This window comes from Vicia villosa, linkage group LG3 (genome assembly GCF_029867415.1).
Source record: "Vicia villosa cultivar HV-30 ecotype Madison, WI linkage group LG3, Vvil1.0, whole genome shotgun sequence".
NCBI lineage: Eukaryota > Viridiplantae > Streptophyta > Magnoliopsida > Fabales > Fabaceae > Vicia > Vicia villosa.
In genome coordinates, this window is record NC_081182.1 from 78,328,712 (window position 1) to 78,342,707 (window position 13,996).

The following is a 13,996-nucleotide window of genomic DNA, read 5'->3' on the forward strand; positions in this document are numbered from 1 at the left end:
GCTATCCATCTATTTCCAAAGCCTTTTTGAACTAGCAAATCGATTGGCAAAATCTTTTCTGTTATCTAATGGATTAGAACGTTATGTTAATCCATTAGAAAATGACTAATCGATTAACCAAGCAATGGGGACAACATCTTAATGACCTACAACGGCTTTATGTCCTATATTTCTTTTTTTGCCTGAAAAATATTTTAAAAATGTGTTTTTCTAATCGATTATAAGATTTGTCTAATCGGTTAGAAAAGTGATATACGATTACAGAATCAATAAGGACAACACATTAATATCCGTTAACGGATATATATCCAAACTTTCCTATTTGGGTCTTACAATAGAGTATATTTGTGTTTTCTAATCGATTAGAAAATTTACCTAATCGATTAGATAATCAATTCGGCTCATCGATTAGAAAATTTACTATATAAAGGGAGGTCTCCCTCATTTGAAATCACGCTACTTTCCATTGATTTCATATTTTTTTTTGAAATTTATCTTTCTTCCAATTCTGGCAAATTTTCTTTTTTCACTTCTGGTTGCCTAAGTGTTTTTTAGTGAAGCTTTATTTGTGAGGAATATTTTTTTAAATGGTCGTGCTGGTCGTTTAAATTCTTAAGGGTGCGATATCTTTAAGAGATTGAGTTTTGGTTCTTGAGATCAATCAGAAATCTATGTTATTGGTTTATTAAGCTTAGTCAAAAAAAACTTTGTTTTAGTTAAATAAATCAGTCATAAATCTCTGATTGTTCGATAGAATAAGTTGGGGTAAAAGTTGTCTATAGGTTGGAGATAAACCAATTCAAAATCTCAAGACCAGATAGGTTATAGTAAAATATTTCAAAAACCTATATAATCTAATGGAGGTGCAGAGTCCATATAATTATATTAAGTGAAATTCATGGTTTAGATTTTTTTTTTTTGGTTTATCAAAACCTGTTAAGTCCGGTTCGGGGGTCAGTTCTGACATCAAGTGGTTCCAGCCCCCTCCCGATCGCAGTTGCGGGGGATCGAACCGCGGTTCTCCCTATCAAGTTCAGCGCCAATCACCACTGAACCAACTAACTATTGGTGGTTTAGATTTTATTTTACTTAGAATAAACATACAACCAACGATTAAACTCGATTCATTACATTCAAATCTCAGTATCAATTAGAGAATCTCTCTTTTATGAAAATCTATTTAAAATAACTCCAAATTTTTCTATTTGATTTTTTTTCGTAAAATGTTTTTTTTCTTTACCAAATATATGTAATGCTAAAAATATTCGTATCTAACATTTTTATTTTATTTAAAGTTGTTTCTTTAAAAAGCATATTTGTTTTTCGAATTTAATTGAAATACACTGACGGTGTAAAGAAGTTTTACACCGTTAGTGAATCACAACCGTTAATTTATTCAAAGTGTTTGATTTTCATTTTATTTTTTTTAAATAATATAATTGAGTGGTTGTGATGCATTGATAGTGTAAAAGGTATAGTTTGTTATAGATGTCTTTAAATAGCATTACTAAATATATTTTTTATTAATGCTGTGAAATTTATTTTTTTATTTATTTTGAAAATTATCTATTTTTAACAATTATATGTAATAAAAACTAGGTTTAGTTATAGTTTTGGTTATTTATTTGACCTAATTCATGATATTGGTCCAAATATTTTAAATTTAAACAAATTTTGTCCCCTTTCTTATTTTTTCACTGAAAATTAACAAAAAAATTTATTTTTTAAATGATAACTTTTTTTTTGAAATATGTCAAATCATCGTATATAAATTTATTGTAGAATTTTACATATATTTGATAAAGAAAAACACTCTTAAAAATAGAAATAGTTTAAAAAAATTTAATGTACAGATTTTATTTAAATTTTTTTTTTTTTTAGTAAAAGCATGACTTTTATTCTAGACATTCATTATGCTTGAGTGATATCATTTACATATGGATATAGCTTGCTATTCATACTACACCTTACTCTAATGTTTTCAATAATCACCTCTTTCATTTCTGGTTCCATGCGTTTATGCGAAAAAACCATGTTATTTCTCCCTTTCCATACTTCATAAATGGTTTCCGCCAGTGCTGTTTTCAATATTTGTCTTCGCCATCCTTTCTTCCTTGTTTCTTGTTTTATCGCTCTCTAGTCCACCCTTGTGGAGTCCTCTGAATGTTCATCTATTGTAGTACACTATGCCAAATATTCTTTGTTATCTCACATTCAAAAAAGAGGTGTTCCAATGTTTCCTCTTCATCACAAAAGCAGCACTTTACATCAGTGATCATGCCAAATCGAGTAAGTCGATCCTTTGTTGGGAGCCTGTTCTTCAGTGCCATCCACATACTAACCGTGCTGTCCAATGTTTTACCCTTGCCACGATGTTGTCAATTAAAGGCCTACAATTATGGACAGTTAATTTCTTGCTATCCGGCGGCACCCCCTAAACGGCAGCTTTCCTTCAGAGAAACCAGTCGCCTGAATAATTTCTGCTCGAATATTTCTTGGTGTCCCTCCAAAGTATACTTTACACTCTGTTGGGTTTTGCTCTAAGGCCTGTGGCAGCCGAGAAACTATTTGATTTCCTGCATCAGAATTTGCACAGAGCCTGTGTCACCTCTAGTGAACATCAACACGTCATCTGCAAAACTAACATGTGTTATTTTCAGCCTTTCACAACAAGGGTGGTAGTTGAAATCATGTATCCTGTCTAGCTTCTGTAGGCAGCGGTACTGATATTCCATTATGAGCACAAATAGAAGTGGTGAGATCGGATCGCCCTGTCAAAGACCTCGCTTTGCCTTCAGTAAAGTTTTTTGTATATCCATTTGGATAGCACACCTCGGGGATAGCTGTTTTCTATTGCAACAGAAAAACAGTATAAGTGTCCGCTGGTCGCATATTTATTTTAAATAAAAAATAAAATCTAAAAAATATATTAGGGTTAAAAAATTTATTGTTTTCAATCTTGCTTTAGTTAGTAAACAAGAGTGGTGCATCTCTCTTGATACAGAAATTTAGAGATTCATATGGTAATTAGAGTAGAAAATGAATACCACATTCATAGATATCCTGTATTATTATTATTCAACAATCATTCCTTGTTACACTTTGAAACCACAAAAATTGTATTACAACAAACCAAGAACTTCCCAGATTAATAAATTCAAATTAATTTAGAACAACACATGTATGTAGATATGATATTTTTAATCCTTGCCTTTGAGATTAAGTTGTTGAAGCTTTTTCATTTTTCATAATCATATGAATTGCTTTAGACTTATCTTCTTCAACCATTTCCCTCAGTATATCATCTTCGATCTTTTCGGTTTGCCATTTCGAAGGATTTTCAACAAACTCTTGACTGAAAATCATGCAAGAAATCCACTCTTTCCATATAGTCCTTCTAAACTTATCTTCCTCCATCGATCCGGTTGTCAATAACTGATAAACGTACACCATTTTCTGCTGCCCCGGAAGAAAAGCACGCGCGATAGCTTGCTTTGTTTTAGAAGGATTCCATTCAGAATCCAAAAATATCACCCTAGAAGCTGCTGTTAAGCTTATACCTTCAGCACAAGCATTGATCGAAGCAAGAAGTACCTTCGAACTTCCGCGAGGATCTTCGAATTTGTCTATCACTTTGCCTCTTTCAAACAAGTCTAGCTCCCCGGTTAGTAACAGAACCTCTTTACCGTTTTGCCACTGGAAATATTTCTCGAATAACTCGATTAAAAACCTTATTGGTGCGAGGTTGTGACAAAAGATAAGAACCTTTTCGATTTTCACTACGCGCGAGATTAGGCTTAGGACAAAGCTTACTTTGGAGCCTTTTCTCAAATCGAATTTCCTTGTTTCTAGCTTCTTTAGTTCTTCATCGGTGAAAAACTTAGCTGCACATGCTGCTGCTGTTTTGATCAACCACGGATGGATCGATCCGAGTGTTATCAGAAGTTCAACCTCGAGAAGGTAACTAGAGGACTCGGCCATTTTCTTCTGAAGCTTATGTATGATCTCGTGCTGTTCATCGTTCGTGTTCATGAGCAATGTATAGATTTGTAAACCAGGAAGAGTATCAGAAGAATTTCCACTGTCATAAACATCAATGAATCCGGTTGTCATTTTGCGCAGCAGGTTTAGACCGAACATTTTTTCCTCGTCAATATCCGAGTTAATCTTCTTTTCAATGTTATCCAAGAAGAATTTTCTTGCTCTCGCCTCGAGTAAATGCGGTGCTTTCTTCATAATTTCTCCATTCCTTCTGTATTTAGAGTCCAACTCATGTAGAACTTCGTGCACGAATTTCGGTCTAGCTAAAGAAAGCGTGTTGAAATATTCGCAGAAATTGTTCTGAAACAATGTGCCTGAAAGTAATATCCTTAATTCTGTTGGAACTTTCATTAAACATTTCCTCAACCTCGATTTCGTGCTTCTAGGATTGTGTCCTTCATCAAGTATCAAGATTCCAGGGTTTTCTCTCAATGCTTTAGCCATGTATTTTCTGTGTTCGAATTTCGTTTCTTCTGATCTCATTAGCGAAAAAAACGAAGTATAGCCCATGACAAGAACACTAGGGTGTGAATTCCATTTCTGTATCTTGTTGATACAATCCAAAACATGTTTGACATCACTAGTAGGTTTTGGAACTCCCGGAAGAATCGTCGATTTTAATATCGTTAAACCTCTCGAGGTTTGACGTGAATAAGGTACACCGGCACAGGAATCTTCCATTTCTTGAACTCTTTTCGCCATGTGTAGAGTGTGGTTTTCGGAGCTAGGACTAATGGTCTTTTCCCTGGAAATAGTTTCAAGTAACTTACGAGAAAGGAAATGATGAGGTATCACACAGCCACCACTTGTTTCGGAGTTTTCTTTCATGAGAGCTGGTTTGGTTGCATTGATCCTGCAATGTTTCGCCAAAGAAACTCAAAAGCTTTTTTCTGGTGTGCATGCATCTTTTCTTTGAGCTCTGGAATCAATTCCCAAACATTTTCATTTTCTTTCGATATTGTGTGATGTGACTTTGAAGTTCATGGTGGGGTACATGGGCGATTCGATAAACATCTCTCATACAACATATGTTACTCTTTTAATACAAAAAATAAAAGAAAAACTAGAAGTGCCACGATATTGACTAAGGTTAAAAAAACCCGCGAAATCGGTGCTCACTCCTTTGTTAATTTTGATGTAAGAAACGATAAGGTTTATGATGAAAATGCTCATGATTTTAAGGGTTACGTGGCATTACAAGATAGAAGCAACATGAGTATTTTGATAGATAATTGACACGATATTGACAGTGATTTGAAAGATAGCATATGGACACATATTTCGATATTTACTATGAATTTTATGATTTGTTTTTCAAATATAGATGGTCGTTAATTTTTTTGGTTTAATACTAATATCAACTATATTATGTAAACATAGGGCGTGTTTATTGTTCCAGAGGATAATATGGTGAAAAAGAAATGGCTTGCATAAGCTGGTGAGCATTTGAGGGGTTTTAAGACATAACCCACAGTTGATTATATTGATCATCCAGGTGATAACGAAGTGCCTCCATACGTGAAGTATTTATTTAGTGATAGGAAAGTTTGGGAGGATTTTGTAAAGTCTCCCGCCACTCTTAATTTCTTGGCTAAGATCCAAAAAGAAAAGGAGAATAGAGATAGAAATATCTATCCACATATATTGTCTCGTGGATGACATGATAAACTTGAACAAAAAAGTATTAATGAAAAAAGAAAACAAAGGGAACTAGAGCTAGGAGATCCTTTTAGAAGCCTTGTTCACAGTCCATCTCCACCATCATGTCATGAGAAATGGAAGAGGACATGTCAAAGACTAGATGATGAGTTCACATCAAAGGCTACATATGAAGTGACTGAAAAGATTGTAAGGAGATGATTTTTTTAACATTACTTATTCTAGTTAATTCAATTTGGTAAATATGATCTTTTATATGTGGTATAGGATGTACTAGTTAAACAGGAGCGAGACAAGTGGATCCAGGAGACGGTGGAGAAATATACTAAGGAGGGACGTGTGAGGGTGCATCAGGAGGAGCGGAGAGGTTGTTGCAGGAGGTGAGGGAGAGAGTCTAGGAGGAGTGTACCCGCAATGTGATTAAAGTATAAGTATAAGTTTAAAAAATTGTTATATGTTATTGTTATTTTTTGTGTATTTTAATTTTTGTATTGTATTTCAATTGTTTTTTTAAATGATAGATTTTTTGTAAAACATGTCAAATCATCATTCATATTTAAATTTATTGTAGAACTTTATAGATAAAAATATAAGTTAAAAAAACAAACATTATATCGATTATATGAAAAATATGAAAGGAAAACTAAAACTATTTGAATTTAAAATAAAAAGACTAATTTGATAAATAAGAGGGAGTGGAACTCTTATTAAACCTAAAAACAAATTTGTTATATATTTTTAAATATTATTTTTATATTACAAATAAACTCAACGGAACCTCCTCGAATTCATCAAAGAAATAGTGGATCCTGTTGAGTTCTTAGGAATTCTTCTAGTAGTATGGTCATTTATCCCACCTTCCTATATTTTTGATACAGAAAAACACTCTTAAAAATAGAAATAGTTTTAATTTAAGATTTTATTTAAATATTTTATATAATTATTTAATTTTATTAAAGAGAAATTCTCCATAGTGAGATTCGAAAATAATGAATCTACTGTAACATGTTTGTTTTAAATAAAATAAAATCTAAAAAATATATATATATATATGACAGAGGTATGCATGGGTTTAAAAAATTTATTGTTTTCAATCTTGACAGAGGTGCATATATCTCTTCAAAGTTCGGTATTTATCTCACACAGATTTCCTTGAGTTATAACCCAAGATTTGTGTGGTGTAGCATTTGCTAAATTTATTTTGAGATAAAGAAGCAGATGGTGTGAATATATTCTAACTTTGTTCTCTCTTAGTTTTCAATTGATTTCCATCTATTTGTGTACTGATTTTCATTTCATAAACCTGAATCCATTTTTGTATCTCTCTGACACAGAAATTTAGAGATTGATATGGTAATATTAGAGTTGAAAATGAATACCACATTCACAGATATCCTGTATTATTATTATTGTTCAACAATCATTCAATGTTACACTTTGAAAACACAAAATTTGTATTACAAACCATATTAATTTAGAACAACACTGAATCTAAATATGATTATTTTTGTATTCCTTGCCTTGGGATTAGGTTGTTGAAGCCTTTTCATTTTTCATAATCATATGAATTGCTTTAGACTTATCTTCTTCAACCATTTCCCTCAGTATATCATCTTCTATCTTTTCAGTTTGCCATTTCGAAGGGTTTTCAACGAACTCTTGACTGAAAATCATGCAAGAAATCCACTCTTTCCATATAGTCCTTCTAAACTTATCTTCCTCCATCGATCCGGTTGTCAATAACTGATAAACGTACACCATTTTCTGCTGCCCCGGACGAAAAGCACGCGCGATAGCTTGCTTTGTTTTAGAAGGATTCCATTCAGAATCCAAAAATATCACCCTAGAAGCTGCTGTTAAGCTTATACCTTCAGCACAAGCATTGATAGAAGCAAGAAGTACCTTCGAACTTCCACGAGGATCTTCGAATTTGTCTATCACTTTGCCTCTTTCAAACAAGTCTAGCTCCCCGGTTAGTAGCAGAACCTCTTTACCGTTTTGCCACTGGAAATATTTCTCGAATAACTCGATTAAAAACCTTATTGGTGCGAGGTTGTGACAAAAGATAAGAACCTTTTCGTTTTTCACTACGCGCGAGATTAGGCTCAGGACAAATCTTACTTTGGAGCCTTTTCTCAAATCGAATTTGCTTGTTTCTAGCTTCTTCAGTTCTTCGTCGGTGAAAAACTTAGCTGCACATGCTGCTGCTGTTTTGATCAACCAAGGATGTATCGATCCGAGTGTTATCAGAAGTTCAACCTCGAGAAGGTAACTACTGGACTTAGCCATTTTCTTCTGAAGCTTCTGTATGATCTCGTGTTGTTCATCGTTCGTGTTCATGAGCAATGTATAGATTTGTAAACCAGGAAGTGTATCAGAAGAATTCCCACTGTCATAAACATCAATGAATCCGGTTGTCATTTTCCGCAGCAGGTTTAGACCGAACATTTTTTCCTCGTCAATATCCGAGTTAATCTTCTTTTCAATGTTATCCAAGAAGAATTTCCTCGCTCTCGCCTCGAGTAAATGCGGTGCTTTCTTCATAATTTCTCCATTCCTTCTGTATTTAGAGTCCAACTCATGTAGAACTTCGTGCACGAATTTTGGTCTAGCTAAAGAAAGCGTATTGAAATATTCGCAGAAATTGTTCTGAAACAATGTGCCTGAAAGTAATATCCTCAATTCTGTTGGAACTTTCATTAAACATTTCCTCAACCTCGATTTCGTGCTTCTAGGATTGTGTCCTTCATCAAGTATCAAGATTCCAGGGTTTTCTCTCAATGCTTTAGCCATGTATTTTCTGTGTTCGAATTTCGTTTCTTCCGATCTCATTAGCGAAAAAAACGAAGTATAGCCCATGACAAGAACACTCGGGTGTGAGTTCCATTTCTGTATCTTGTTGATACAATCCAAAACATGTTTGACACCACTAGTAGGTTTTGGAACTCCCGGAAGAATCGTTGATTTTAGTGTCGTTAAATCTCTCGAGGATTGACGGGCGTGAATAAGGTACACCGGCACAGGAATCTTCCATTTCTTGAACTCTTTTCGCCATGTGTAGAGTGTGGTTTTCGGAGCTAGGACTAATGGTCTTTTCCCTGGAAATAGTTTCAAGTAACTTACGAGAAACGAAATGATGAGAAAGGTTTTTCCTGCTCCAGGAGCATGAGATATAACACAGCCACCACTTGTTTCGGAGTTTTCTTTCATGAGAGCTGGTTGCATTGATCCTGCAATGTTTCGCCAAAGAAACTCAAAAGCTTTTTTCTGGTGTGCATGCATCTGTTCTTTGAGTTCTGGAATCAATTCCCAAACATTTTCATTTTCTGTTGATATTGGCTCATCGAGATCATTAGCACGAGTCAAGAACAGATCCTTATTATCAACTTCTTCGACTTTTGGCTCGGGTTTGTCTTCCTTATCTTCTCCACTGCATTGTCTCTCCTCTTTGTGCCATTTTGGATTTTCCATCTATCATTATGTACAAATTAACTTATCAGGTAGATTCTTAAAGCAGAATATTTTGTATTAAATAGTGTATCGCGAACAACAATGATTTGTTCGAATATCTCTACGCTATATTCGCTATTAAATTAAGGTAAGGTTTTTTACTCTACTTACAATGGGTTCAGAAATGTCTCGTATTGCGGTTTTCACAAAACCACATCGGGTGCAGTATATTCCAATTTCGTCTTCCAATCTAAAATCATGTTCACATGTTTCCTTTGATTCTTTCTCGGTATCAGCCGAAACCTCAGCAGCATTTGAGTCCTGCTATGGCATATATTAGTTGAACAAAATCAGCCATTAACCTTAAAAAACAAGATAAAATTAAAATAACAAAGAAGAAATTGTCACACACCTCATTCCCAATAAGAAGATAACTTGATGTCAAAGCTGTATTCATTTCTTGCCATAAGGCCTCCAAATTCTCAGGACTCTCTTCCTCCTCGTCATCGCTTTTCGATGTGTTTTCTTCTTCCTTCGGCTCCAACTTGCTTGTTTCCTGCCACGGCTCGTTAACGTTTTTCTCTTCTTCGGTTGGCAGACTATCGAAATTCTTCATATATGTATCGATTATTTCTTTGGAGGCATCGGCGTGCATTCTACTTCCTTTATGACGCTGTTCGTCGTGAACCTGGCTTATGTTTGTCCAACGAAATCGTTTTGTTTGAGCGCCGTTTTTAAAACAGATCCCTTCCCATTTGTTTCCAAAATCGATATCATCCAAATCATGATCAAATTGCTTCCTCTTGAGGTTTTTTTCTCTGCAATAACTATAATAACGTCCCAAAGTAGCATTATCATCGACTTCTTTAACACATGATATTGCAGACTGATCATTGCAGGGATCCGAATTCAACACGTCAGCACCATTATTCTTTGCTTCAACGATGTCATTAGTCAAATGATCATATTTCGAAGAAATATCATCTCCATGATCATTTTTTTCGGCATCACCTAACTTTACTTCATTGGTCTTTTCCGCCTCATTAACCTTTTCGTCACTTTCACTATCGTCCTCTTCTGATTCTGAATCTGAATCTGAATCTGAATCTGAAGAAGAGTTATCGTTTCTTTTCACATAAGTTCCTCTCTTGTATGGCCAGGTTCTAAAGTTACCAACTGCCAACTTCTCAACAGCACAACCAATGTACCGTTCGGGCTGTACATTTCTACGTCTTGAGCGTCGTAAGCCTCCAATTTCATTAGTTTGCATTGGCGACGCTTCATCTTCTTCACCATCATAATCATGAAACGCGTCAAATTGAGAAATAATAGGTACTAGCGATCCATTTTTAAGTTCGAAGTTCACAACATCTATCAAAAAAGGACTAGTAACATCGGTATCATTTCCCATAACTTGATATACAAGCTTGTTCTGAAAAGATCTTATACTAAACGAAACCTTCTTTAAAAATGACGTCATAACAAACCATGAAAGATCAGATAAAAACTTCCCGAGAATTAATCTAGTTTGGGATAACGAAGAGCAATCTTCCGATGAATCCCACCTATAAGGCTTAACTTCGCAAACATTACTTTCTTTTAACAAGCCTTCAGAAGTATTATGTTGAAGCCTCTGGAGGATGAAGATTTGGTCTATTCCAATCGCGGTATCCTCTTTACTTAGAGTTTTCATCTCGGTTCCAAGTGAACCTTGATCATCGTAGAAGTTTACATAAAATTGACACGAACATTTATCAGATTCGTCGTGAGGTTGTCTGTGTATGGAATTTATCCTAGCATCAATCCACATCTACAATTTACAAAAGATAAATATCAATATATTAAAGATCAACAAATAAATGCTTATATAAATACACCGGGTTTATATAATTAAGAAGATTGAACTTACTGGAATAGGACTAAATTGATATGAATTATCATCATGGTGGCAAAAGCCTATTAGAATAGATATGTCGATTCCAGATCGAAGAAAGTTGGAGCAATCGGATGAAGTAGCTTTTCTTGATCCTATCCGAATATCAGATGACGATGTCAAAGGAGTTTGAATCTGTCGAGTATCCATGAAATGTAAGGTGGTTTTTCCTGACGAAACTTCGATGAGTTTCACAGGTTGCCATGAGCCAGACAATACTGCTTCAAATGCTGTTTACAAAGAAGAATTAGAGGAAACATATATAGTATTGAATAGATACTAATGCATTAATGTGAACATGGAGTTATGGAAAAATTTAAATGTAAATTAATTGAGAATGAGTTACTCATTTACAATTCAATGAGCTTTGTTGTTTACAAATTTGGTTTATAATGTACATAATCGATGAAATTGTCGTGTTTACAAATATAAAATGAATTGTCTGCTACTAATTTTATAGTGCAGTCAGCTGCAAGTTTAACATTTTGCGGCCGGTCGTAGAGAACCAACCTAGCTTTTACATTATATTTGTTCCAATGATAACGGTATTGACAAAAAGTATTTTCAATTGTTTTAAATGACGACCGCAATATTTCTAATGCGTTAGTCTTCTTTGTTAAAACATCGAGTTGCAGTGTGATCTTCAATCACGTGTATGGACACATCATAAGCACATCAGACATTTTCGATGATGCTCGTATAAATCTTCTCATAAAAAATTAAAATTTCAAAACCCTAAATTCTAATTTGTTTAAATCTTCTCATCAAAGAATAAAATTTCATAACCCTAAATTCTGATTTTCAATCTTTTGTACTTCAACATCTTAACTATAAAAGACTATTTCTTTAACGCTTTTTTAAATCTTCTCATAAAAAAATAAAATTTCAAAACCCTAAATTCTAATTTGTTTAAAAATCTAATGAAAAATCTTACTTTCAAATGTATATATTTCAAACATCTACCAATTAGTAGCCAACTAATCTACTATAACGAGTAAATAATATAATGGCACACATGGTTTTAAATTGTGGCTAAAGTCTTGCTGATGTTGGTAGCCTCCTCAAAGGAATCAATGCACAACTGCGGTGTGATTTAAAATTACATGTGATCAACGTCGTTTAATTTCGATCATATTGTTCAAATATTTTCACTAAAAATAAAATTTTCAGTTGTTAAAGTACCAATTTTCATCGGATGTAATAAAAAATCTTAAAATTCTAACATTCTTAACTATGTATTTCAAACGTCTCTCACCAACCGCAATGTTTAGTGCAACAATTACAATGAACACAATTGCAAGCACATCCGTGACCTCAATTTATAATCATAGTATGGTAAAGTGACTCAATAGTTTACAAAATTCAAAATTAAAACCGTGCCGCGTTGTGCGTCATCGCGCATACGCAATCACTCCGCAGTCATGCATACGCAATCACTCCACAGCTATCGCACCGCATTTACCATATAACACACAATCAATGCTAAAAAATCCTTAGGGTAATTATTGATATATAGTTATTCATTTGATTTCGTTTTCAATTTCATGCATGTGTAATAATAGATCAGGGAACAGAAAAGAGAAAACTTACGATAATCAGAATCAAATGGATGCTTCCATTGATGTAAATTCCTTTTTTTCGGTGGCGCCATTTGAATTCAACTTTTTCCACCTAATAGAAAGCTGATTAATCTGAAAAACACAAACACAAACTTCATCTTAAAGATCTATTAATCGCATCATTAATATATATCAAATCAAATTGCACTCACAAAAACCACTTAGTATTTTACGTCGACAAAAGTTTTTAACGTTAAGACCAAACGAATCAATTACAAGACATGAACAACGTAACATGAAATGAAACATGTGAATTATAGATCAAGACGAGAATACACACGTGAAAGAAAGAGTGAGTGACGATAACTGGTTGGTAAGTGACGTAGCTGACTATGGAGTGATGAAGCAAAGAAAAACGCGAGAATGGTTAAAAGCCGTAAATTCCGTGCAGATTCATATGAGAGAGATAGAATGGACGTTGAGAAAGTACGCTATTTAAACTGCGGAAAGGTAGGAAATGACACGTCGATTCCCACCGAGACCAATCAAAATACACAACCTTATTTGTTCAAAATTAAGATATACACAACATACGGTGAATTCTTATCTCCCCGTCTATAAAAGTTAGGTAACTCTACCCAATTGACATGTCTTATAAGGATAGGTCCACTTGGGCATTTAATTTGCTATGTCATTAAAGAGATAATAATTTCAATTAATTATAAATATTCTCTCTTATTTGTATTAATTTAAAAGAAATTTTCTGTTTCACATTACTAGTATTAAAGTCATCCTTTCAAATTTAGTTGTAAAACATGCTAGAATACGGATTATATTATTTTGAATAAATGTTAAGTAAAGAATTAATTTGATTATGCAATATATTATAGCAATATATTATAGTTTGTTTCGATGACAATTGGAAATTTTATATTATGTTTTGATTGAGTATTATTAAATTAATTTTTTTTATTAAGTTACAAATTTTTTGTTATTATTTAGTGATCTTGATAAGTTTAATTTATTTTAAATTAGTCATAACAATTTCGTAATTCATTTGTATTAATTTTGTTTAGAATATTTTTTTCTTCACGGCAAGAAGAATGAGTGTGATTTTAACAAATAAAAAATATGTTAAATTTAGTTTGAAACATTTTTTTTTCTTTATAGCCGAAAGAATTGGTGTGATTTTAACAAATAAAAAATATTTTAAAATAAGTGTTACGACTACTTTTTAAGAATGATTTTTTTTTTAACTAATTTGTTTTTTCAAGAAATAAATTTTTATTTTTAGAAAATTATTAACTAAAGAAAAATCTGGTCAAAAATATTTTTCATTTTCGACTCCAGTTTG

General features: G+C 33.5%; 1 protein-coding gene and 1 pseudogene across 1 annotated transcript; both read right to left on the reverse strand.

The window, feature by feature from the left end:
* Positions 1-3,219: 3,219 nt before the first annotated feature.
* On the reverse strand, positions 3,220-7,013 carry LOC131658377 (SNF2 domain-containing protein CLASSY 1-like; annotated as a pseudogene).
* Positions 7,014-7,227: 214 nt separating this feature from the next.
* LOC131658378 (SNF2 domain-containing protein CLASSY 2-like) lies at positions 7,228-12,734 on the reverse strand. Its single transcript, XM_058927679.1, has 5 exons — positions 12,674-12,734; positions 11,060-11,313; positions 9,563-10,960; positions 9,322-9,471; positions 7,228-9,171 (listed from the first exon to the last, which is right to left on the reverse strand). Exons 1-5 carry the CDS (start codon positions 12,732-12,734, stop codon positions 7,228-7,230), a joined length of 3,807 nt encoding a protein of 1,268 aa, XP_058783662.1.
* Positions 12,735-13,996: the final 1,262 nt, after the last annotated feature.

Excerpts from the sequence above, each read along its gene's own strand:
- LOC131658378 (XM_058927679.1), bottom strand. The coding sequence starts at position 12,734 with ATGGCGCCACCGAAAAAAAGGAATTTACATCAATGGAAGCATCCATTT. Across the intron at positions 11,314-12,673 it reads TCCATTTGATTCTGATTATC|CATTTGAAGCAGTATTGTCT; the intron begins GTAAGTTTTCTC and ends CTTTGTAAACAG. Across the intron at positions 9,172-9,321 it reads GAGACATTTCTGAACCCATT|ATGGAAAATCCAAAATGGCA; the intron begins GTAAGTAGAGTA and ends ACATAATGATAG.